At 40.3% G+C, this 25,407-nt stretch overlaps 1 protein-coding gene across 8 annotated transcripts; it reads left to right on the top strand.

Annotated features, from left to right (window-relative positions):
• The first annotated feature begins 1,055 nt into the window (after positions 1–1,055).
• lrrfip2 (leucine rich repeat (in FLII) interacting protein 2) lies at positions 1,056–24,108 on the top strand. 8 transcript variants are annotated; one of them, XM_080869357.1, is made up of 27 exons: positions 1,058–1,675; positions 2,034–2,179; positions 11,673–11,759; positions 12,180–12,239; positions 12,831–12,890; positions 13,039–13,077; positions 13,292–13,360; positions 14,360–14,407; positions 14,520–14,588; positions 14,782–14,865; positions 15,324–15,380; positions 15,751–15,804; positions 15,930–15,986; positions 16,349–16,420; positions 16,635–16,748; positions 17,187–17,228; positions 18,652–18,783; positions 19,175–19,246; positions 20,061–20,231; positions 20,318–20,410; positions 20,789–20,881; positions 21,556–21,657; positions 22,434–22,566; positions 22,694–22,864; positions 22,952–23,031; positions 23,137–23,241; positions 23,330–24,108. In XM_080869357.1, exons 1-27 carry the CDS (start codon positions 1,624–1,626, stop codon positions 23,438–23,440), a joined length of 2,373 nt encoding a protein of 790 aa, XP_080725483.1. In that variant the 5' UTR covers positions 1,058–1,623; the 3' UTR covers positions 23,441–24,108. The 8 variants fall into 8 exon arrangements, with proteins under 8 accessions (XP_080725485.1, XP_080725483.1, XP_080725484.1 ...); XM_080869359.1 differs by lacking the exon at positions 19,175–19,246 and having other exon boundaries at positions 1,056–1,675; XM_080869358.1 differs by lacking the exon at positions 13,292–13,360.
• The last annotated feature ends 1,299 nt before the right edge of the window (positions 24,109–25,407 follow it).

The following is a 25,407-nucleotide window of genomic DNA, read 5'->3' as shown; positions in this document are numbered from 1 at the left end:
AAAATATTATTAACCGATATGGAGGGTGTTTTTTTGTTTGTTTTTATTAGCAACTTCTATGAATTAATGGAACTTACAGTTGAAGCATATCAGTAGAAATCCGATGAAGGGGTACACCATCTTTAGTGGGTGGGTCTGGACCCCCGAGCCCCATCAATAAGGCCAAACTAAACTTCTGACAAGGAAAAAAGTAAATGCTGAAATTAAAAATATAACATTGCATAAAAAAGAAATAATAATAATAATATAAAATAATAACATGTACTGGATGGAATTTTTTGAATAAGATAATATTTTGGCAAAAGTCTACATACAATATATTCTACACTACATTTTCAACTACATTAAATTTATACTGTACTTAAATATGGGCTAAAAGATACAAGCTTTACAGATATCATATCATTTGTGAGCAAGCTTAACAAAGTCTGCTCATCAAAGCAAGAAACTGTCCAATACAAAGGGATATTTATATAGTAATAACAATACAAGAGGGTTGATTTATTTCTCGTTTAAAGAAAGAAATGTTTCTATCGCCTAAAATTATTATATGGTAATACAAAAACTAGAAGGTCTGCATCAGTTTGAAAAAAAGTTAAGATTCTGATTATTCTTGCGGGACGTGAACGCAGCATCACACCCTAATTTTTTCCAACATCCGGGTCCTTTGGAACCAACCAGTGTGTGTGGAAACTGGGTAAGGAGGGCAGTGAGGAGCGGTGGAAAGGCGGACTGATGACAGCTGTCACTGCGGACAAAAACACTAACAATCTCTGAAGAGAACCCGAATGGCTCACCCCTGAAACTCCAGGAGACAAGGGATAACACCTCGACAGTATCGCGGGTTATTTAAAGGTGTCGCGAAGGTGAGGTATTGTTTTTGGGGGGCTGGGAAATATGACTGGAGGATCAGTGCCAATTTGCCCTGTCTGTCTCTGGAGAGTCGAGGTTAGCCCCACTAGCTATCCAAGCTAACTACCCAGCTAAACAAGTGAACTAGCTTTAGGTAGGTCTTCGGGACTGGGGGGTGGGGGTCATTGCCGGGGGATGGACACGTCTAAATAGTTCTCGTTTTCTAGAGCGTTAGCTGGGCTGAAAGCTCAATGAGAACCTAATAAGGGAACTTTTCAAATATGAATTCGGGAACGACGAAATGCTAGTTAGCACTCCCAGTTAGCTCAGCAAAGAGCTAGCTAACAGTAGTTAACGCTGGTAGCTAACGCTAAGGAGCAACACATTGCCTCACTTCATTGCATTACTTTTGTTCTAACCCAGCTGAGGCCGTTATTTTGCTTATATGACAGGGGGTAATTCCAGCTTTATTAGTGGGTGGTAACTTAACCCAGCTGATTAATGATGGGTGGCTAATCACCCTATTCTTTGTCAAGGATCAGTATTCGTTAAGTTGCCTGCAGCGTCTGTGATTAGTGCGTTTGACTCTTGGACCTACGCGGTTTAGCTCATCAAACGTCTGCATGGAGTGCTCATGTCTCACTTGGATCCTCTGACTCAGCCGGATCCTAAACTAGGCGTTTTCCCCCCCGTGTCTGTACCAGCCATCCACAGTGGGCTTTTGTCTAGTGATAATGTTAACTCTAATATTACTCTTATGTCTATCAACGCATGTGGAATACCCATTACATCAACTTAAAATGCAAGCGTAATCAGTGGACAGGTATTGTTTGTAGATTTATTTTTTTTTAATTAATTGTGTTATTCATTCTGTACACTTTATCATGCTGCGTTTTGGGTTGGTATCTCTGGCTGGTTTAAGCTACCAGAGCTCCTTCTATATGCATGTCACATTAAAGCTGGTTCATGTCAGTCACAAGTGTTTATCCAAAGCCCTTGTGGGTGCCATACAAGGGTCTGTTTTTGCAGGAGTGAAAATAAGAGATATGAAGTGTCTGAGTTGGGAGTGCAGAACGCATACACTGTGAAACACAGCCAAAAGGCATATGTCTAATTATTCTATCATTTGACTTTGTTTACTGACTTGTTGAAATTATTTTTATCTGCTTTTGTTCCTCCAGGAATTAACACACGTTTCCATCTCCTGGGCTTACGCAGTATGAGTTCCAGTACTAACATGGGGACACAAGGCACTGGTAGAAAGCGTGCTCCTCTAAAAGATCGGTTCTCAGCAGAGGATGAAGCGCTGAGTAGCATTGCTCGTGAGGTAAGGTCATTCATCACCTACATTAATTTTGAAGCTTACTGCAATGAACCTGGGATGCTTTCTCCATAAAAGGTTCCCCTTATGCAATCTGAATCAATGCAAATCAGATTTTTATTCAGCTCAAATGTTCTTGTTTATCCTCGTTGAGATAATGGGGGCTTCAAGTATAGACAGAAGACTGATTTGTCAATTTAAGGGTGGCTAACCCGGGCAACAGAACCATCACTTTTTAAAACTACCAGTTGTAGTACCAAGTAGTTTCTTAAGAGCATTGTCAGTACTCATATGCTTGCCTAAGCAGCATTATGGTTTGTGAGAGCCCTTTTAAACTGAACATGGCGATTAAATCTTTTGCCTAAGCTTTATAATGTAAATGCATGTGTCTACTTACTTTTTGTAACCCTTATTCTATCATTGCAATTACTTAAACCAAAGAAAAAACTCAGGTCATCGTAATGATTTTTCATCAATGTGAAACATTTCAAGAAGACAGAAGTATTTTTTTTTACTTACATTTGTGTGAATTCAAACAAAAAGAATTAAAAATGTTAATTATCTTTTGGCCTGAGAGATTGTGGAAAGTATTTACCAATAGCTTTTACACCATTTGAAATTGAGCTAACAATTTTAGAGCCCAGGTTTGGAGTAACCTGGCTGACCTTACTGATGTTCCAGTGTTGTTTTTTGAAAAACTGGTTGAAAGTTGAGACCAAAGGCTACTCAGCAGAACTTGTATGCAATCTATCAGGTTTCAGACTAGGTTAGCTATCAGTTTAGTTTAACAGCACATTGAATTAGAGAGGTGTACGAAGACTGCAGGGCGACTGATGTTAATTTGAAGTGTGGTGCTCAAAGTTGCATTATCAAAAACCTTCATATCTATATTTAGATATTGATGTTTGTGTTTTTCTAGTTAAGTTGTGAAGCAAGTGAAGACGGCTGTTTTGGAGTCCACAGAGGTTGACTTCACTTGTAGTGTTTTTGTTCACGAAGGAAAAACGCAGGCAAAGAAAAAAGCTGCCTGGCTTGTAACAACATGCCCTGGGATTATTCCATTTTGTTCCACTACAAGCCTTTCATTCCTTCACTTTTCTCCACAATATTGTGGATAACAGCAGAAAAAGCAAATATTGTTTTTGGTTCTTGTTGTATTGTTTTAAATAGTTTTTAAAGGGATCTTTAAATTCATATTTGCATGTAATAGTGATTCTGCAGGTTTTTTTTCCTGTAAAATTTAGGCTAAATCAGATAATTTCTTGCCTTTAAAAGCTTAAACCTAACGATAAATATCAGCCTTTAGTTGATGTTTATATTGACCTTTAAGAGCGAAGTCTTTGATGATCGAAAGCGGTGCAGTTCCTCATTCTTGAACTCTAAGCACAAGGCTCCATTTGCTCTCTTTATAGTTACACAGGCTCATCATAGAAACATGAGTCATCCAACCCTCCCAGTCAGGTCCTAAGTCTCATTCTCTTTGTGCTGCTAACCAGAGATTAGACTGTTTAGGGAGTTCAAGGGGTCAGTGTCTAACTTGTTTCACGTCACCACCTGCCCAGATTCTTAAACCTCTGCAGCTCCTACCTTGTGGTCAGGAGAGCCAAAAGTCGACCAGTCTAAAGTCTTGGCACAGTCCCCGACTGAGAGTGACTGTGAATTTGAGCCTGCACCATCACCAGACTAGTTTTGAGGCCCCTTACATTACTGGGCACTCAATCTTTGGAATACTGGCAGCTTACAAATCAAGCAGGGGACAAGTATTAGAATTAGATTATCACCTCATAGGTGTTGTCCCTCAGATAGGGATCTAAGGAGTCAACTATTTGAACAAAGCCATGCATGTCTTTTTTGATGTAGAGAGAGGAGTGTCTGTGCACAAACTATAGTTCATAGTCCATTTGATTTCATTTGTGATATCACCAAGTCGCTGTTGCAATGGAAAGTGTACAACTTTCCTTATATGGTTAGGAGTGTTAAGAGTTCAAAGAACAAAGCACCTATTACAGTCTGTGTTCATAAGCGTTTGGATGGCTGCTGGGATACAATCACTACCACTCCTATCCCCATTAAAACCTGTTTTTAACAATTATTATTTGGATTTCTAAAAGTAAGACATAGAGGAGTTAGCATTTTCAAGGACTGGTTGAGTATAATTCAAAGAGAGCCGAGACCTGGTGGTTTGCTATTTACAGGACTAGTATAGAGGACATACTAATCAGCTATCATAATTATTTCCACTGGAGTTAAAACAAGCTCAAACAGACCTCCCTTGTAAATGTGGCATTGAGTCTCCTATGGAGCGCACAAACACAACATAACAATCTTGTTTAGCAGATTGTTGCATAAATAAAGGTCAATTTAAAAAGCTCGATATTGACTGTTTCATTTCAGATTGCGATAATGTACAGTATGTTATCTAAATATTAATATTACATAAATTTCAGCATTTACTGCTGAATTTATTATGAAGAATTGTAGGTGATTAAAAAGTTATTGGTCAGTTTCTCACAGCCCGGCATTTTCCAGTTATTACAGACTGAAAGATTTTTGTTTGTTTTTTTATTTTGCAGAGAATTGGGGTTTAATTACAGTAACCTTGAATACAGATTCCTCATTCCACATAATTATTTTTAATTTTACAATAACTTTGACATTTACATTAACTTCTTGTACAGTGTGTGTTTTGCTTCAGGTTTTACAGTGGCATTTTATAGATCGTGTACCGATTAATCTGCTCTTTTTTTTTCTTTCTTTCTTTTTTTAATAAGTTTCACATTTTCAGAGAGCTCAGATGTCTTGAAGTGTTTTCTCAACACTATTCCCAACACTCAAGTCACTTTACTTTGACATAAACCAGAGGAAAAGGAGCCTTCTGTTACATTTCTTATTACTTGAATTTTGGTGAATATCCCCATATGGTGGATTAATCTTATTGCCTCAAGTGTAGGAGGAGTGTTTAATGGCGAACTTCTACTGCTCGGGTTACCTTCTCAGGCCCATGATGTGGCAGTCAGAGAGCAAGGCTGGATGGGCCAGTCTATAGATAGGACAGACAGAGAAGCTCAGCTGTGCTGCTGTGCAGAGCAGGTCATACTGTCAGACAGATCAACAGGTGCAGAGCACACGGCCAGCCATCTCATTTGCTTTCTCATTTGGTCTCTCTTACACACTTGCAACTTTACTTCCTTTTTCACCTTGTACAGATCACAGTGCAGGATATTAAGTTTACCGTAGGTCAAACGTCTGTTCTGGCAAAAACATGGCTACCACATATATCCCCAAATAAAACTGAACATCCAAACCACAACTTATTTTTCATAAGCGACTTGCTCAAAATATTGGAGTTGCTATTATATGTTCATGAAGTTGGTAAATTATTATTAATCAAAATTAACTCTTGATACTGTGGTGTTAGACTGTCTACTTGCTGTCTACTCATTGCTCCCTCTACATCGCTATGAGTCTTTGTACAGGCTGCAGGAGTGACAGAAACCAGGCAATAACAGGGCTTAATTTGGAGTTGAGGTTAATATTTAGCCAATGATGTTGTCATTTTAAACAGTGAAAGTGAAAGTCTGCACCGACTAACAGGTACTTATCTTTGCTAATTAGTATGGTTGTGCCAATTGTGAAGGTCTGGCCTGATAACAATGTTGAAAATAAAAAACTGTCTGCTCTTGCTGTTGCTAATTTAGTTTATTTATTGTTTTTTTTGTGTGTGTGTTTAGGGGTGTGTGTTTTGGTTTGTTTGGGGTTTCTTTTCTCTCTCTCTTTTCCCTTTTCCATTTGTGTGGGGGTAACAAAGAACTCTGTATTTATCACTCTCTCTTTGAACACTGGTGTGAAACGGAAGATAGAAACATCAGCCTCTTCCATTGGTAAATGTCATCTTATTTGCAGATGTCAGTCAGTGGTGCATCTTTCCTAATGAGCAAAGAGAAAGGAGGACTAATGGGTAGAGCAGGGCGATATGACCAAAAATATTTATCATGATATACATTTGGAAATTTGCGATAACGATATGACTGACGATATAATTGACACTAGACAACATGCTTTACAACTCCCCAACTTTATTAGTGCAAAAAACCCCATCAATGTATTTTCACTTAAACAAGCAGCTGTTTTTTATGTGCATTAAAGTTATATAAAGACGTAACAGTGCAAATGCAAATTCCTTGCTGACAGTTTAACCAAAAGGCATTTCCAGTGGAAACTGGCCGACATATCCTCAGCATAACCATGTATAATATCCACAAAACTTTAAAAAGAGGTTATATATACACACACACAATACGGTAATATTATGTTGAAGCACAGTACGTATCACTCCGCGAGGCGCCTGCCTAATATAGCCGTAATGCTCCGACAATCCATCAAGCGGTGCGGGTTCGTAGCTTAGCAAAGTCGTACTAAAACATTTGACAGATTTTCGAGCGCCGTGTACGACATAAAATCGTTTCGAGGTCAGTAAACACAACCAGAATTCATACATAAGGCCCACGGGATTATAAGGGGCACTGTCGATTTTCAGAAAAATCAAAGGATTGAGTTTAAGTGTGCCGTATTTTCCAAACAACACGGCCCGCTAGCATGCTCTACTAAAAATAGTGCTTTGTTGTGTATCTGACGGACGAAAGCTAAACCAGTTCCACACCACTGAAGTTGCAGCATTTTTACAAATCAATTCTGGTTCATCCGTTTCATTCAACGATCCACTTTCGCTCTTCTCATTCTGCGTCGCCGCCGTGTGCATATGTAAACAAAGGCACTGCGCATGCGCGTTTTACCCATATTCTATCTAGAGATGGCACGATACCACTTTTTTATGACCGATACCGATATCATAAATTTGGATATCTGCCGATACCGATATGAATCCGATACAGTGTTTTTTAATCAACAAAACTGTTTTTTTTTTAAATATCTTGCTGCATTTTGTATAAGTTCATACTCAAGTTTAAAACAACAACTACACTAAAGATATTCTGTTATACCTGTATGCAAAAAAAATATTTCATAGTTCAGCAATACTGATCAATCTAATAAACTTAAACCTACACCATCCTCCCTATTCTGGTATTTTAAAGAGTACTTAGCGTAAATATTAAGCAACCTAACTAATAGGGTTCCAACTCCCAGCAACAACAAAAATAAATAAATAAAAAATAGGGAACCACCCCTCACGCTCCACCTCATGATGCTTAATCGACGTAATCAACCTTAATTTGATGCAGTGTGGGGAAAAAAAATGCACAGAAATCAATTATTTTTCAATATATTAAAATATTAAATAAATTCAACATCTTTCTTCAACAGAATTGCAGACTGCACAGATGGTACCTTCCCAAAGGAAAAAGTACTATAGCTTACTAGGGTATATATATACAGTGGGGCAAAAAAGTATTTAGTCAGCCACCGATTGTGCAAGTTCCCCCACTTAAAATGATGACAGAGGTCAGTAATTTGCACCAGAGGTACACTTCAACTGTGAGAGACAGAATGTGAAAAAAAAATCCATGAATCCACATGGTAGGATTTGTAAAGAATTTATTCGTAAATCAGGGTGGAAAATAAGTATTTGGTCACCTCAAACAAGGAAAATCTCTGGCTCTCACAGACCTGTAACGTCTTCTGTAAGAAGCTTTTCTGTCCCCCACTCGTTACCTGTATGAATGGCACCTGTTTGAACTCATCATCTGTATAAAAGACACCTGTCCACAGCCTCAAACAGTCAGACCCCAAACTCCGCCATGGCCAAGACCAAAGAGCTTTCGAAGGACACCAGGAAAAGTATTGTAGACCTGCACCAGACTGGGAAGAGTGAATCTACAATAGGCAAGCAGCTTGGTGTGAAAAAACCAACTGTGGGAGCAATCATCAGAAAATGGAAGACATACAAGACCACTGATAATCTCCCTCGATCTGGGGCTCCACGCAAGATCTCATCCCGTGGGGTCAAAATGATCATGAGAACGGTGAGCAAAGATCCCAGAACCACACGGGGGGACCTGGTGAATGACCTGCAGAGAGCTGGGACCAAAGTAACAAAGGTCACCATCAGTAACACACTACAACGGCAGGGAATCAAATCCCGCAGTGCCAGACGTGTTCCGCTGCTGAAGCCAGTGCATGTCCAGGCCCGTCTGAAGTTTGCCAGAGAGCACATGGATGATACAGCAGAGGATTGGGAGAATGTCATGTGGTCAGATGAAACCAAAGTAGAACTTTTTGGTATAAACTCAACTCGTCGTGTTTGGAGGAAGAAGAATACTGAGTTGCATCCCAAGAACACCATACCTACTGTGAAGCATGGGGGTGGAAACATCATGCTATGGGGCTGTTTTTCTGCCAAGGGGACAGGACGACTGATCCGTGTTAAGGACAGAATGAATGGGGCCATGTATCGTGAGATTTTGAGCCAAAACCTCCTTCCATCAGTGAGAACTTTGAAGATGAAACGAGGCTGGGTCTTCCAACACGACAATGATCCAAAACACACCGCCCGGGCAACAAAGGAGTGGCTCCGTAAGAAGCATTTGAAAGTCCTGGAGTGGCCTAGCCAGTCTCCAGACCTCAACCCCATAGAAAATCTGTGGCGGGAGTTGAAAGTCCGTGTTGCTCGGCGACAGCCCCAAAACATCACTGCTCTCGAGAAGATCTGCATGGAGGAATTGGCCAAAATACCAGCTACTGTGTGTGCAAACCTGGTAAAGACCTATAGTAAACGTTTGACCTCTGTTATTGCCAACAAAGGTTATGTTACAAAGTATTGAGTTGTATTTTTGTTATTGACCAAATACTTATTTTCCACCCTGATTTACGAATAAATTCTTTACAAATCCTACCATGTGGATTCATGGATTTTTCTTTCACATTCTGTCTCTCACAGTTGAAGTGTACCTCTGGTGCAAATTACTGACCTCTGTCATCATTTTAGGTGGGGGAACTTGCACAATCGGTGGCTGACTAAATACTTTTTTGCCCCACTGTATATATTAGACTTAATAGTTACTATATACAGTAATGGACTTCTATTCATTTTACATCAAATTAAAACTTTGGGTGTCAGATAATTATTTATTAAAAGCTAGACATTTTAAATGAGAATAAGAAAGAAAAGTATGTCTTTGTGCCCCCTTTTCCCTGTTAATGCCCTATCGGCCCCCCTGGCTAAACTTTGCTAGATCCGCCCCTGCACAGTTACCAGCCGTCAGCTACGTAGAAAAAGATCCTGGTGTAGAAAGTAATATTAAATAAATTCTAACAACAGCTTATCAAGCTTAAACGTGCTGCTGTTGTTCAGCCGCTGGTTTCCTCTTTCTGGTGCAAAGTGGGCCAAAAACAAACAAGAGAGACGGACTCGCGACAGAAAAGCCGATCAGCTGATCATTAAGCAGTTTCATGATTGAAGTAGCAGCAAGAAGAGGCACTCGCTCCATATATCGTTTGTTAAGCTTAACGCAGGAATGCTGTACAAACATTCAGAGATGGACTTACACACTTGCTTTACTTCTCTCGGGGATAACTTTGTCGGAGATGAAATGCCGGGTTGCTAGCGAAGCTCCAAATGCTATCCAGACCACCGACAGGTCCAGCATCCCACAGCCGCTCTATCACGTGATGCCTACTGCTCCGATGTGCTAACGTTCTGAGGCGAGTTACGGCGTGTTGCAAGTTTTGTGAGGTGCTTTCGTGATATTTAATGGATCGGATTACATTTTTTATTTTTCTCCGATATCCGATCCAGTAATTTAGGTCAGTATCGGACCGATACCGATACGTAATATCGGATCGGTCCATCTCTAATTCTATCACGATATTTCATTTTCCTATCGTTGCCCAAAATTACACCGGTATTACCGTGAACGGTATGATATAGCCCAGCCCTACTAATGGGTTTGTTTTTGTTGGAACTTAACTAATTTTGCCAGCCTGAGTGTGAGTTGAGTCACTTCTGTGACCAAATAATTTTTCACAGTGGCACTCTGGTTTTCAGTCACAGAGCAGTGAACTGCTTGCAGTGTTGATCCCTAATGTCTTTTAAGAAGAGAACACTGGCAGGCTTTAGTTGGAAATGCAGCAAGGACAAGATCAGAGTTTGGTTAATGTATTTTAGCTGATACTAATCTATTAAAACATGTCTGGATATGAACATCTCTAGCTTGTATTTGTTGTTAGGATTAAATGATAATTCATCTGCTAAACAAGATTGTTAAATTGTGTTTGTGCGCTTCAGGCTATTATTGAAACGGGAATAGCGTATGTCCACAGGCGTTCGATTCTGGCAGTGGAGATAAGAAATTGCTGGAATGCTGACAGTGTTTGTCTGCAGTGAGATACTGTACACACTACCCCCAGTATTTATGGACTGCCTTTTAGCTAGAGATAAAGAGCTTATAGTTTCACGAACAAGTTTGCCATTCTCTGTTTGTGGCATGTTTAGTTTCAGAGCATGTTTGGTATGCCGTATTCAGTACCCAATGAAAGGCTAGGCTACATAGTCACCTGTGTCTAATCGGAGCTGTGAAGGGGTTGCTCACATTAGCCTCCATGCTCTGTAAAATTATCTCCTGTTTATAATCTGACTCACTACAACAAATTGTGCAATAAAAGAGGAGTTTTGGTATTCAGGTTAGCTTTTATTTATAGCTGTTTTGTGCTTCAGGGTCACTTGGATATTGTGAAATTGTTTTCAGGCTGACTCATGTTGTTTTTTTGTTTGTTTGTTTTTTTTCTATTTGCTCTGCTTCTCAGTTTATTTGTGCGCTATCGGCATCTCCCCTTGTGAGGGCTTTAAATTAGCCCTCCTGAAGCTAATGGTTAGCACATGTTGGTGGGGATGAGGCATCCCAAGCACTCAACGGGAGCTGTGGCACAGAGGAAGCTGGTCCACAATGTAATATGGACTCTGCAAAGTTTCCATACCGTAAAAAGACAGACGTTTTAGCACCTGTAGCAATATTTGAGTTTAGAAACAACAACAACAAAATCAGCGAATATTAATGTTATTTTTGTCGAGGCAAAACAAAAAAGTTCAATAGAGAAATCTTTGATATTGCTTAAGAATAAGGTATTTACAGAGCAGATCATTTTACAGTTACATTGAGTGGTCTCTACTGTGTGATTAAAGCAGTGTTTGTGAAATAAAAACAAATCTCTTTATTATAATTTTCTTTTTTAAATAAGCACTAATTTGTCTTTATCATCCTGGTAGATCCATAAACTAGGTCGTTTTTGGTGATTTGTTATTGTTGATGTGTTGTTAAAACTAAGCAGGGCTTCATCTTATGTGACAGCACGACCTTCAAGCGAGTGTGAAGAAACCCACGTCTGCCAGATGCCTTCTCTTTTACAGGAAACTGTTCAATATCCAAACATACTCATGTAAATTCTACAGTGTGATTATTTTTATTGCAGCGCTCTGCTGTCTCTTTTATACCTTTTATAAGTTTCCATTTGAGATTGACAGGTGTGTTCATGTTGTGTGTTACAGGCGGAGGCGAGGCTGGCAGCAAAGAGGGCGGCTCGGGCAGAGGCAAGAGACATTCGAATGAGGGAACTTGAACGGCAACAGAAAGAGGTAAGTGGACCTGATAGGCAAAGATACTCTGACCGTAATTCAGGCCATCAGGTACTCTGATTTACTGCTGTGTCTGTTAGCACAAATGTTTTGTAATTTTACTATGGGATTTGGTCTTGTTTTCTTTCTGCTAATCACATTTTAATGTTTTGTCGCTACCTCCTGTTTGCAAAGTGCTCATCTGCATCCACAGCAGACGATCTACAAGCTGTTGGCTTTATAGCATAAAAGAAAGTCTACAGTGACAGTTCACATACAGAAATATACCCATGGAAAGAAAAAAATGAAAGTGCTGCATGTCCACAAATCAACAAAAAAATCTTCTATTCCTGGTTTAAATGTCACCCAGTTTTTCCGTTTCAGCAGTTTTGAATGAAATATGATTGTATGTTTTTCCTGGCATTTCCTCCCTCTGCCCAGCTTTCTTACCGCTCATCCAGCAGTAGCAGCAGAAAATGGGGTCAGATCCACCAGTGGATGGTAGGCCAGTGAGGCAGTGTTGTTGCTTCCATTTCCACTAACACAGCCTGTTGTGTGGGACTGAGTCCCAGTCAACCCTGACAATTTAGCTACACTTGACTTGCTGACTACTATGTACCTCACTGTGGAAATATGCCTCAACAGTGTATTTGCTTTGGAGACACCATAATCTGTGACTGTGTATTTGGAGAGCAGGCTTTGGCCTTTGACTTTATTTAGAGTGGGTGAGTCTGTATGTAAGGAGGCGGTTTGGACCGTTAGCTGTACTCCTCCAGCTACTTAAGAAATGATAGTGTCTTAAATGTTTATGAACTACTTCTGCATGAAATTAATCTGTGTTGGTGTGTTGATGCAGAAAATAGGTTTTCACTGTGTGCTGTTTAATGAGACAAAGGTTTGTAATATATTAGCATGTCTAGTTTATCATTAATCCTGCCGTTTTGCTTGAAAAGGCTAACATTTGCAAATGTTTATGACACCCATTTGGTGATAAACACGCAGAGGTTTTTTTGAATGGCTCGGGCTTTGCACAGCAACCAAGTGTTCCAGTGATCTCTCTGCTTTCACTCCAACTTTCCTTCCTGAATCTAGGCTGACGCAGAAAAAGCCAGAGCCTCTAGTAGTAGTAGATCCAGCAGCCGTCATCAGCGGGTCTGTATCTCCCCTACATACTTCCTCTTTGTCTCCCTCTATTTCCTTTTCTTATTTCCCCTTTAGGCATACAGTTAATCTCTCATCACTCATGTGTGTCTCTCTCTATCTGCTTTTCTACTGTGACTCCATATTTCCACATTAACAGGGGCTGGATGATGATGTCACGTCAGTCCGCAGCTACAGGGTGCGTACATAATACACCCCTGCCAGGTTTATTAAGACTGCACACTCATAGGGGCACACTAATGTGTGAAAGCCGTTGCTCTTGTGTGGAAACCAGTTGTTATATATATTAAGATTTGGCTGAACTGTTTTATTTTGACAGTATTGACTGTTGCTTTAGTTTTCTCTGAGAAATTCCCTGCTTATCTTTTTTTTTTAATGTTTTTTATTCTAAGTCGTCGTCATCAGGAATACGTGACTTGGGGTCTAAGAGTCAATCCAGTTCCCGCAGAAAAGATGCCTTGGTTTGTTCTCTGTGCATATGTGTGAGAGTAGTTTGAAGGCTAAATAGTAGATTCACCTAACCTTATTTTTGCAAGCAGATCTAACTCCTAGATGGCAACTGTTTTAGAGTAGTTACCTTTTTTGTTGAAGTTTCTCATCTACTAATCTTGAAATGCCTTTTCAGTGCAGTTTGCACCATGATATTTTCTGAATGCCTGGCTTTATGATTCTGATTCATTCATAAGAAAACTTGGTGTGACATTTTTCAGCTTTTAAATTCTTTTTTTTCTTTGTGCTGGAAATGCATGCACATTGACACTGGTTCTTAGATATCATAATGGTATATTTCTACCCACTAGTATATGCTCATAGTACTGTATTGTTTGCCCTGCTTGTGGTCTTGGCTGTGAAATAAAAGTGATACAGTGCTTTCCTGAGGTGTTGTAGGTAATATAAGGGCAATATAATGTCATGTTACGGTTATACGTAATTTTAGTAGTTTTCCTAGATTGTTGACAGGCACCCTGATGGCCTCATAATATATCACACATAAGTGAAGTTTTGCAGATAGATATTTATATCTATCTAGAGAGAGGATTTTGTCATAAATACAAACGATGCAATGCTTTTAAAAGGTGTTATAGGCACATAAATGTCCATTGTTAGGCGGTTGCCAGGTGATATAATGACAACATCATATCTGAAATGGATAAAGAACCTTGTGGGGCCTGAGTGGCAGTGTGCGTGTCAAGTTTGGTTGCTCAGTTTCTGGTCGTACAGCATGAGTTGGCAGACAAAGAAACAAAGTCACAGATTCTAAACTGTGTAAGAATAGCAGGGTGTACAGTTCAGCATTACCAAAAGCTTTTTCAAAACACAGTTATGTGTCTAGTACACCAAACATATGCATGCATTTGTAGAAGTTGACCTAACAGCATCCCAGATGTTTTTTTTTTCGTTTGGTTGTTTCTGTTGTTTAATCTTTATCCGATCATAATTCTGTGGTCTCTCCTCCTCAGTCTGATGGCATCTCTACTAGCTCTGCGCTCAAGAGTTCACGCTCCACTGTATGAAACTTAGGTGTTTGCCATTCTTTATAACTTTCTTTTTCTTGAAGTTCCTGTTTCCCATTACAGCTGCATTTTCTTTCTCTTTGCATTGTTTTTCTGTGTTGAACAGAGTTCTGTGTACAATGATCTGCATAGCCATAAGAAGGCTTCATCCCGGCCCTCAAAGAAAGACCTTCTGGTCAGTGTTGTTGTCTTGGCTGTGATCTCAAGCATGGAGATGGTGTAGAGTCATTGTGGTGGCTTGCAGTGGTATTTTCTTGGCAGCTGACTTTACCCTTGTCATCACTGTGTGAAGTGGCGCATAGATCAAGAAGTGTTAATAAAACACACACCAGAGGATGAAATTTCTGTTGGTGGTTATATCCTTCCAGACTGGGCTGTACCACGATCAGAGGAACTACACCAGCCTAACAAAGACCAAACCACCACCTCTTCTCTCCACCTCTACCTATCGGGTTGGTCCTTTGCTGTGCAACTTTTAGTTGACAGACACTCACTGAAAATGGAGCCAGCTGAAGCTGACTATTCCTGTCTGCATGGTGTCGTTTAGTGGAGTTTTTATGTGTTACATATTTGTTAGATATTTGTAATAAGGGGCATTGTTTGTGTGTCATAATAATCAGGGTAGAGAGAAACATACCAGTTGGCGCATAGTGTTGCTCAGAACTTTATACCCACACTTCTTAAAATCATTTGAATTCATGTAAATTACTATGACCAGGGTGTTATTTAAATGGACATGTCATGTCTTATCACACTTTGAGCTCAAAGTCCTAAATGTGTTAGGTTCAGCAAAACATTCGTCCTGTTTCCACTCGCTGCTTCTCTTTATTCTCTCACCGCCTCACTTTTCCACAATGGTCTGCCTCTGTCCTCTAAGGTGACCTTTCCCTGCTCCTTTCCTCTCCAACAGGCCACCACTTCCTCACCCTGCACCACTGGCACAGGGCTGTCTCGCAGCTACAGCACGGTCAGTTTTTGTTCTCTAAGTGGCCAGCATCTCTGCACGCTTCTAGTTGCCTTCAGAGGCAGACCTCCCCCCTCTGTCACAGCCACGTACATGAGATTGGATGCCCAGTGTGGCTGGGTCTGCTTATATTTAGCTCCTGGACTCTGCGCACTTATCTGTGGGCAGATTTTTGTGCTTCGGTTAGATAAGACAGAAGTCTGTGTGAAGCCAAGGCTTCTGATGTGGAGCACTGAAACCAAGCTGAAGTTGGAAAACCAAGTATTTGTTTATTGCATGGCTAAAAGAGAGTCTGTTTAGCTAGTGCGTCATAGATTTATGTGTGCTCTCGTGTTTTGCTGAGTCCTACGTTGTCTCCCACGTGTACCCTCAGGCCTCTATTTGCGACGACGCTGGCCTTTACGGCTCAGGCTACAGTTCAAGAGCTGTAAGTCTTCTGTTTGTCGAACCACGTTATTTTTGCATTGTCATCCCACAGCAGTTTACTGTTATGCCATTAGTGTGATGTCTGGCTCCATGCTGATCCTGTCCTCCTCCTCATCCCATCCACAGCCCTCTGAATACAGCTGGTACTCCTCTGGAGCCAGCTCCACTCGTAGCAGCCCTGTGGTGAGCACCTTAAAACCACCGCCAATCTGCATGAGAGCACCCAAAAACCTACTGCTAACAGCCTCCTCCTCACCTCCTCTCACCGTTTCAGGAAAGCATTTTTGACAGACTTTGTGTGACAAGTGTGTGAACAGTTCTGTGCAGGCTGAGAAGTTGTAGCAAGGTTTAACTTTGGTCCAGCTGATGCATCTGAGATAATTATCCTAAATGCATAAAATTGAATTAGGTTTCTTACTGCTGCTTTAAAGTAAATCAATTCTATTTAAGACCAAGACTTGGAATTCTGTCAGTTGCTGTTTGCTGTATAAAAGTACAGTGATTCCTCATTTTGTGACGTTTGTCTGTGTGCGTATTTGTGTCAGTCTTCCTCAGATGATGACACTGTCAGCAGTGTGTCCCAGGAACGCGGTAGCAGAGGCAGGAGGGACAGTGGGGTGAGCTGTAGTAATGGGGTAGTTGATGTGGCAGTAAACTTAAGCGCTTTTGCTTTTTTAATTGTATTGTACTGGGCATCAATAATGTAATACTCATGTGTACTTATCCTGTCTCGTGTTTTACTCAGTGGCCCTCTCTTATCCTGTCTCTGCCTCTTTCTTCTCTCTCTCTCCCTCTCTCTCTCTCTCTTCATCCTGCGCCTGTTGTAAGTAGTCTTCTGACCTCTTGGACATTAGTGAATCGGCCGCTGATTATTTCAGCCGCTCCAACCGAAGAGGCAGTATTGTGTCTGACCTTGATGATTTGAGTATTCCAGATTTGGATGCTGTAAGTGACTGAACAAAGTTCCAGACGGTGTGCTTGGGAATGGAGTCTAACACAAATTACTTACAAATAAAAATGACAGAAGTGGCTTACGCACGATTAAAAATTATATTTGGTATTTAAAACTCATTCATATTTTTTTGTTTTGTTTGTTTTTGTGTGGAAATTAATCTGTTATTGATAGTAGGGTGCTGTGGGCCACTGCAGTGGTTGTGATTGCAGCATGGACTGCTGGGTATCTAATGTATTGGTGTCTTGATCAGCTGTCAGCTCTGTAGTTTTTGTGAACATGCAGCACTTTTACCTAACTCATATTAACTTGTAAACTGCTTTTACAGATGAGGAAACGGCTTCAAGCTTGACCATACAGGTTGTATGTTCCTAATTTATTGCATGAATATGAACTAAACTGATGGGGTTTTTTTCTTGCTTGCTTTGCAGCTGGATGAAAAATGTGACAAGCAGTATTCAGATTATAGTAGAGTAAGTGCCATTACTTTTTTTTTTTCTTAAGCAAAGAATTAAATGATCTCCAATGATGGTGTTTTGGGGATACTGTGCAAAATAATTTTTAAGCTAGTTAACACTGACCTATGAATCATTCAGGTATTTAAAAAAAAAAACACACACATAATAACCAGTATCATTTCTACACATAACAGACGTCTTGCCAGCAGCCTGAAGTAAAAACAAATCATTTGTTCCCTTTTTCTTAGTTGAAACTGTGAAAAATGCCCTAATTTAAAAGTTTGACAGGCAGAAAATGGAACAAGTGAAGAAGACAGACCCTTAGAGGTCGTTAAGAAATAGGGCATAGACCTGACACAGGACCTGAAAGACCCATCTGACGTACTGTTCACTAAAGCCTCAGAAATGGTCTCAGCAGAAGTGTGGCTGTCAAGAAGCTGTTGTTTAGTAAGGGGAACGGGGAGAAAAGCCTGAGGTGTGCCAGGTTACAAGAACCGAACCGAAAATCAGTGGCAACATGTTTTATGGAGTAATGAATCCAAATTTGATTAGTTCAAAACATCACCAAAATAAGTACGGGTACAACAGTCATCCTTAATTGTTTGGTTTCAATTTCAATTTTGCTACGTTTTGATAAATTGCTACACCTATTTACATATTTTGCTACACCTATAGAGATTTGAGGGATCGCACAAGACTTCTGTACATCCTGTTTGAGTCATGCAGAGGTTGCTATAACAGATGTCTTCAAAGGACAGTTTTGGACAGTCTTGGGGATAAGAGGTCGGAATATTGTTGCTTTTCAGACATGTAGCGCACACCAGAAGATGATCTCCATCGGATCATTTCTCACTGTTAGAGAGGCTTTTGTTTGGTTTAGGCAAGGGTGCATCCTGGGTAGAGCCAGGATGCGTGTCACCCTCACTGTGTTATTATCATGTTATCTCACATCAACGCGAGGCAGGGTTAGCGAGTGTTTCATTTCAGATCGCACATACAGCTTCACCAGGTAGCGCTAAGAAAGTGTGTGTGTGTGTGTGTGTGTGTGTGTGTGTGTGTGTGTAAACAACTATAGTACAATTATACAAAGGAATGTGGAGAGCAGAATGACACCAGACACATTTCTTTTTCTGGTTGCAACTATTGCACTCCTCATCACAAAGTTAATTAAAAAAAATTAAATGTAATGTCTGAGTCATCAATAAATCAAATTCCACTGGGAATTAATTTTCTGTATTACATGCAAGCACAAAAAAATGGGAATAAAAGTAACCTAGTGTATACAAACAGCCGTTTGGGAGTCTGAGCTGGTTTCTCTTTCAGGTGGATTTGAATAGAACAGGATTACTCAAGAGCCATGTAGTATCAGATGATTGCTTTGCTGTGCTGTGCTGCGTTTGTTTTTCTCACTGGGGTTTGGGGTACTTTATGTCCTCAGCCATCCTCCCGGTGTGCCACCCCAGGCCTCTCGGCAGCCACCCTGGCATCACTGGGTGGTACCTCATCACGTCGAGGTAGCACAGACACCAGCAGCGCCTACGACCCCGACACCAGTCTGAGTGAACTTAGGGTAAGAAGTTCAAATACACACAGTGTCACTTTTCTATAATAATTAGTGAATAACTGATTAGAAGTTAGCACACAAAATTCCAATTTGATTTTGGATGTTTGATTATTGTGTTTTTGAGCCTTTTATGTAAACACATATTCCTTCTGGAGCGTTGCCTCTGCTGCCCTCCTGCTGTTCTTTGTGTCTGCTTTAACCAGTTTTCTGTGTGTGTGCATGGGAGGACTGGATGGGACATGTGCCCATGACACTGTCTGTCTCTAAGTGGGCATCTGTATGTCAGCTGGACTGTTTGACATGGCAGCACGGGTGCTTTGTTGTCTCTCCCTTTTATACTCCCCAACCTCTCTGATGCCCCAGTTCACCCCAACCATTCCCTCCATCTGCTCTACAGGATATCTATGAACTAAAGGACCAGATTCAGGATGTAGAAGGGCGGTACATGCAAGGGCTTAAAGAGCTGAAGGTAGAGGGGCTTGAGCTCACAGCATGTCTTCTCTTGTCCTCTGGGAGCAGCATGACTTCACTAACTCACACTGCCTCCCCACTCACACCCCTTGAAGTCTGTCCTGTAGCTCCTAACACCACAGCTGTTTCTTTGCCTGCTACCAGTCAGAATTGCGCAATGACTCTTTATTCCTGCATGGTCTTCTCCCTCTTCCTGTTTTGATCTTAAATGAAGACACTCCCTCAGTTAGTGCTGGTTTTTAATGTCTTAAGAAGAAGAGTAAAAGCTCCACCTGCTGACAGATCAGTCGTTCTTTCAAATTATTTCTTCCACCCAGGCTTTCTTTGGCACAGGGTTCAATGGCCCTCTGGCTCACTGACTTTCACCGCAACTTCCTGTCCTCTAAGGAAGGAAACTGTATGTTTTTATTGATAAGAGTAGTTTACTAACAATCTTATGTTCTTGATAGTTGGATACAACTGGTGCACTTTTAACTGGTTTTCTGCTTTCTGGTGCACTCATAGTTTTTTTTTCTGCCTTATTTCACTGCTGAAAGTGGTTGAAGGCATTTTTATTATTGTATGATCATTTTCACCATTTGTGCATTACATAGTCCCAAATTACATATTCAGTATTTTTAATAGCAGTTTTGTATTTTAAATATCTTTTTATTAATCTGAAACTTAAACATGTGTAGCATGTTTGGCCATTTCATGTTTGATGTGTTACAAAAGCTGTTCTTATACCAGAGAACGCACCTGTTGCATGTAGGTGGAGTGTGAAATAATTAATTAATTTTTTTACGTATTAACATGTTGCAAACCTTTATCAGGAGTCACTCACAGAGGTAGAGGAGAAGTACAAGAAAGCCATGGTATCGAATGCACAGCTGGACAACGACAAAGCCAACCTCATCTATCAAGTGGACACACTCAAGGATGTCATAGAGGAGATGGAGGAGCAAATGTCAGAGATGAAGAGGGAGCTGGAAGAAAAGTCGAAGGTGATAAATCTCCCGTGTGGTAACCTGTAACGTCCCAAACTCTTTACAGAAGAGTTGTGGCTAAAATGTTCTGTCTGTGCTTTCAGGATCTAGAAAGACAAAAACACACATGTACAGTTCTCCAGCATAAACAAGAAGAACTGAAAGAGGGAATCCGCCAGAGAGATGAGCTTATAGAGGTATTGTTGAACCTTAAACTTTTTTTTTTCAGCCTAGTGTTGATGTGTCTGTACTGGCTGCGGAAGATGTTCGGAAACTACTGCGCTAGCTTGATAAGGACTGATTGGCACTGGCCTGCCTCTAGATCCTCTACCATAGATCCTGTCTATTGCTCTGACAGTTCTTCTCATTCCATATATCCTATCAATCATTCATTTCTATATCTATTCCTATTCCAGCTATATCTGCTCTAATTAGTGTCTTTTCACACTGTTTCACCAGTGTCTGTCTTTTTGTCTCTATACATGTGCATTTTCACTTCTTTGTTCCATTCAGTTTTTCTTGTTTTGTTCCTGTCCTGTGTTGTGTCCTCTTGTTGCTGCTCAACACCACTCCAGGAGAGCCAGAAAATGCAGACTAAGTTAGATGCCCTCACCAGAGAGGTGTTTGACCTGCAGGAAACGATAAACTGGAAGGACAAAAAGATTGCGGTAGGAGGTCCCATGCCTTTGCTCTGACAGAACATGAGAGGCAATCGATGGCTGTGGGGTTTTTTGTCCCCCTCTCCGCTCCAGCTCTTTTGCCTCTCATGCTGTCTCTGCATGATGGAGACCCTTAGGCATTAGCACATAACAGAACCCATTCACATACGGTTTGGATTTTTGCATGTCAAAATAACAGATTTCAGTTTGATTGTGTGGCCTCAGCTAACAATAACAGTGTACTGGCACGGCGTTAAAGCCTGCTGTGGTCAACATTTCTGGAAGGATGGTCATGTGAACTCTAAGAGACATTAAGTCCATAAATTGCAGCATGAGATGCATGTTCCATCTGTGAATCGGTCAATTTGTTAATGTAGTCAGCATCGTGTTAATGTAAAGTTGTTGTTTTTTTGTGAGAATCAGAAGCAGTGCCCTTTCAACCCCCTGTGCTCTACCTTTCCTTTTAATCTTTCCCTTTAACCCTCAAAGCTCGTCACCTTGTCCTTCTCTGCTCGTGTGCTGTTTGTTATTACGTCCCTCTTCTTTGTTCGATATGCACAGTGCATGTTTGTGCATGGTACCTGTCTTGTTCCAGCATGTGTGGCATTGCATGTCTATCCAAAGTCTATCCAACTTCTCTGCCTCTTCTCCTCTCTCTTGTCTTCTCTCATCCATGTGGCCAGGCCCTAGAGAGGCAGAAAGAGTACTTTGATTGCATTAGGAATGAAAGAGATGAGCTCAGAGATGAGCTCGCTGACATCAAGGGGAAATCCAAAGCAGGAGAGGTAGGTCAACCGAATGACAAAAAAAAATAAAGGTTACAGGAAAGAGCTGCTGGCCAAAAGATTTTTGTTGTTTTTTTTTTTGTTCTTCTTGGAACTAAGCCTGCTGTTTTGTTGTTATACTTTTTACTTCCACCGCTTTGTTTTTCTTTCCGCTTTCTTTGCTGTTTCACTTATTTTAATTAGTTGTTTTTTTGTTTTTTCCCCTGCTTCCTACTTGTGCATAACTTTTGGTAACTGCTGAATTTGTTCTTGACCCTGACTACATTTCATTAAATAAAATTCCTAATGTATGCAAACATTATCACTGTAGTACTTGGATCTCAAAAGCAGTCAATAACAGCAATGTGAGTTCAGATGATGAGAATGCACACTGCTAGGACGTGTTGTTGTAACCGTTCAATAGATTTAACTAGAGTCATGTTTCTTTACCCACTGCCAGATGGGGTGACGTTATCTGATATCAAATTTTGCAATAATATTAAAGTGTTTTGCAAAACCTGTCAGAACACAAGCAGAACATTGTTTGAAGCCATCATTATTCTCATCAAGCAGTTGTTGTTTCAGTCCAGTTTGTGCTTTCAGGCTTGGATTAGTGCAGCCTGTGCAGTGTCAGGGTGTAAAACATTGGAATGAATGTCTTGATCCACACGTTTAAACCTCTAAAATCATTAACTGTTACATCCTGGAACCACAGCACTCACTGTGCGGGATGGTATCCTATAAAAAAAAGTATAATAGAACAAGGCTTCAGCTAGCTTTTTTTTCCTTAACTACAGAAACATGGGCTGGTCATCATCCCAGATGGTACACCAAACGGAGATGTCAACCACGAGTCTCCGTCCTCAGGGATCACTTTGGTCTCCCAGGAGGCCGCCCAGGTGCTGGAGTCTGCAGGAGAGGGTCCACTGGGTGAGTTGGACCACCTGTTGCCTATATAGTGGGAATGTTTACAGCAAGTTAGGCATTTCATTAATTTTTCCTTGGAAAAGACTAAAGTTTTCAGCTTGATTAAATGTACTCTTCTTGTGTTTTGTAGATGTCAGGCTACGGAAGTTGGCAGAGGAGAAGGACGAACTTTTGGCTCAGATTAGGAAACTGAAGAATCAGCTGGAGGAGGAGAAACAGAAACACTCAAAGGTGGACAGTTCGTACACAGATGGGGAGAGGATGGAAAACGGTACAGACCTGCACCTTATTGAAATGCAGAGTAAGTTGACCTCGCTACCCGACTTACACGACAGCTAAACCGCAACCACCCCTTTTTCTTTTAACGTTGAAACTCTGCTCTCTGTAGGAGATGCCAACAGACAGATTAGTGAATACAAATTCAAGCTTTCAAAAGCAGAACAGGAAATGGGTACAATGGAACAAAATGTAAGTGAAATGTTTTGCAGAAACCTCAGTAAAAAAGTTGGTATTGTGGCTAAAATGGGAAACTAATCCGTTCCGGGTTTTGTTTTTGTTTTTTTTCTCCCCCAGATTAACAGACTTGAAGGGCAAGTCTCCCGGTACAAGGCAGCGGCAGATAACGCAGAGAAAATCGAGGACGAACTTAAAGCAGAAAAACGTAAAATTCAAAGAGAGGTAACAACACCTAAATCAGATTTAGCCCAGAGCACAAACCTGATGTGGCAGAATGTTGACTGTGTTATCTCCCTCTGCTCCCCCACAGCTGCGCACAGCTTTAGATAAGGTAGAGGAGATGGAGATGACCAACAACCACCTAGTAAAGCGCCTTGAGAAAATGAAGGCCAACAGGAATGCCCTTCTGTCACAGCAATGAGGCAAGGCAGCGTCACCACAGAAGCCCTTAAATCCGCACCTCAGACCTCTGACTGCCATATTGCGACTGGAGCACATTTCCATTTTCAGCTGTAACACTTTGAGATTTGTAGCTAACCAAAAACACTTAAAACCTGTAGCACAGGCAAATGAACTGAACTGTTTTCTTTGTTTTTCTGAATCAAGAGACATTGGTTTTGTGTGGGAATGAACTCAGAAATACGACTAATAAAACTACACGAGTTGCTGGGAGATACATCTGAGGACATTTCTCCACTCACTACTTAAAATTTCAGAGCTTTATACTACATCGTGTTATCCATGAGATTTATTTCCCTCTGACTGGGTGCTTGACTGTACTTTTTGTTTTGTTTTGTTTTTTGATGTGCTTTTTTTTTTTTTTTGTTTTTTGTTTGTTTGTTTTTTTTGTTCCATAAGTTGCATGAATGAGTATAATGATGCTTTTTAAACAATTCAACCCTGATGGCTGCTCCAGCCCCGCACCTTCCTGACTTCCTCTCACACAGTGAAGTGCCTTTTCACACCAGGAGATTGGGGGTCTGCACCGCTTAATAAAACAATAATTGTTTTAACAGGTACATGTATTTAAAAAGGAATAAAAAATAAATAAATAAAGGTGCAGTTATTATTTGAATATATATATATATATATATATATATATATATATATATATATATATATATATATATATATATATATATATATATATATATATATATATATATATATATATATATATATATATATATATATATATATATATATATATATATATATATATATATATATATATATATATATATATATATATATATATATAAAAAACCAACTGTCTGTTGCGGTTTCTTTGAAATTTTTCAAATATTTAAAAGATTTCTTGAAAATAAATGTGTCATTTACAGAAGTGTGGATTCCATTTTATTTTATTTTTTTATGTAGGACAATCGACCTACATTATTTCTGCATAGATCTTAAGGCACTTTAAATGTTAGGTACAATAGTTCTACTGGGAACTGTTGTACTACTGGGGATCTACTGGGATCTTCCCACACAACCATCATAGGGTTTACAGAGGGGGGTCCAAATCTCTGGGTGAAAATCCCTTGCTGATGCCAGTGGTCAGAGAACTGTCAGACTGCTTAAAGCTGCTAGGACAATAACAATAACCCAACCACTCCTCACAACCAAGTTGTGCAGAAGAGCATTTTCTTCTGCAACAATATGTTGAACCTTAAAGCAGATGGGTTACAGCAGCAGAAGACCACACTGGATGCCACTCATTTCACCTAAGAACAGGAAACTGAGACTAAAAAGAAAAATGCCCCCTGGGCTGATTTCTGCTGCAGGATCATTGTGTGATGCTGTCACATCAGCATGTATCGAAAACTCTGCTGAATGTTTCCAGCACTTTTGAATCTGTGCCATGGAGAATTAATACAGTGCTGAAGGCAAAGGGGTGTCTAGCAAGGTGCACCTACTTAAGTTCTGTCTCTTGAACCTAAACTAAAAGCTGGTTTGACAGGAGAGGGGTCTGATGGCTGATGATGTGCCACTTTTGGATACTCTTAGAACAAGAAGTAAGCTGTCACTCTGAGACTGAGGCTCCGTTGAGATCATTTCTCATTCATGTGAGAAGAAATGAAATTAATTTAACAGGGAGCCAGTGACGAGAAACTAAGCTGTTCTTATTAACCAAGAGGTCTTCATTTGATTCTAATACTGAAGAGAAGCCCAAAATGTTATCAGGGGCCAAACGAGGACAAGGCTGGTTTAACCACATACACCGGATACTCTGTCAATGTTCAACCCAACCATTATAGCGCCATCTTATGGTCAAATTGCTGGCATCCTGAAAGATGATTTCAAACCAGGAGGATTTTAAAAACCTCAAATGAAGCCCATCATTATGGCCCTTTAGTGATTCTTTTATGAGCTAAAAATACTTCA

This window comes from Rhamphochromis sp. 'chilingali' (assembly GCF_963969265.1).
Source record: "Rhamphochromis sp. 'chilingali' genome assembly, chromosome: 20".
NCBI classification, from domain to species: Eukaryota; Metazoa; Chordata; class Actinopteri; order Cichliformes; family Cichlidae; genus Rhamphochromis; species Rhamphochromis sp. 'chilingali'.
The sequence above is the reverse complement of the archived record's forward strand: the minus strand, read 5'-3'. Positions and strand labels throughout refer to the sequence as shown.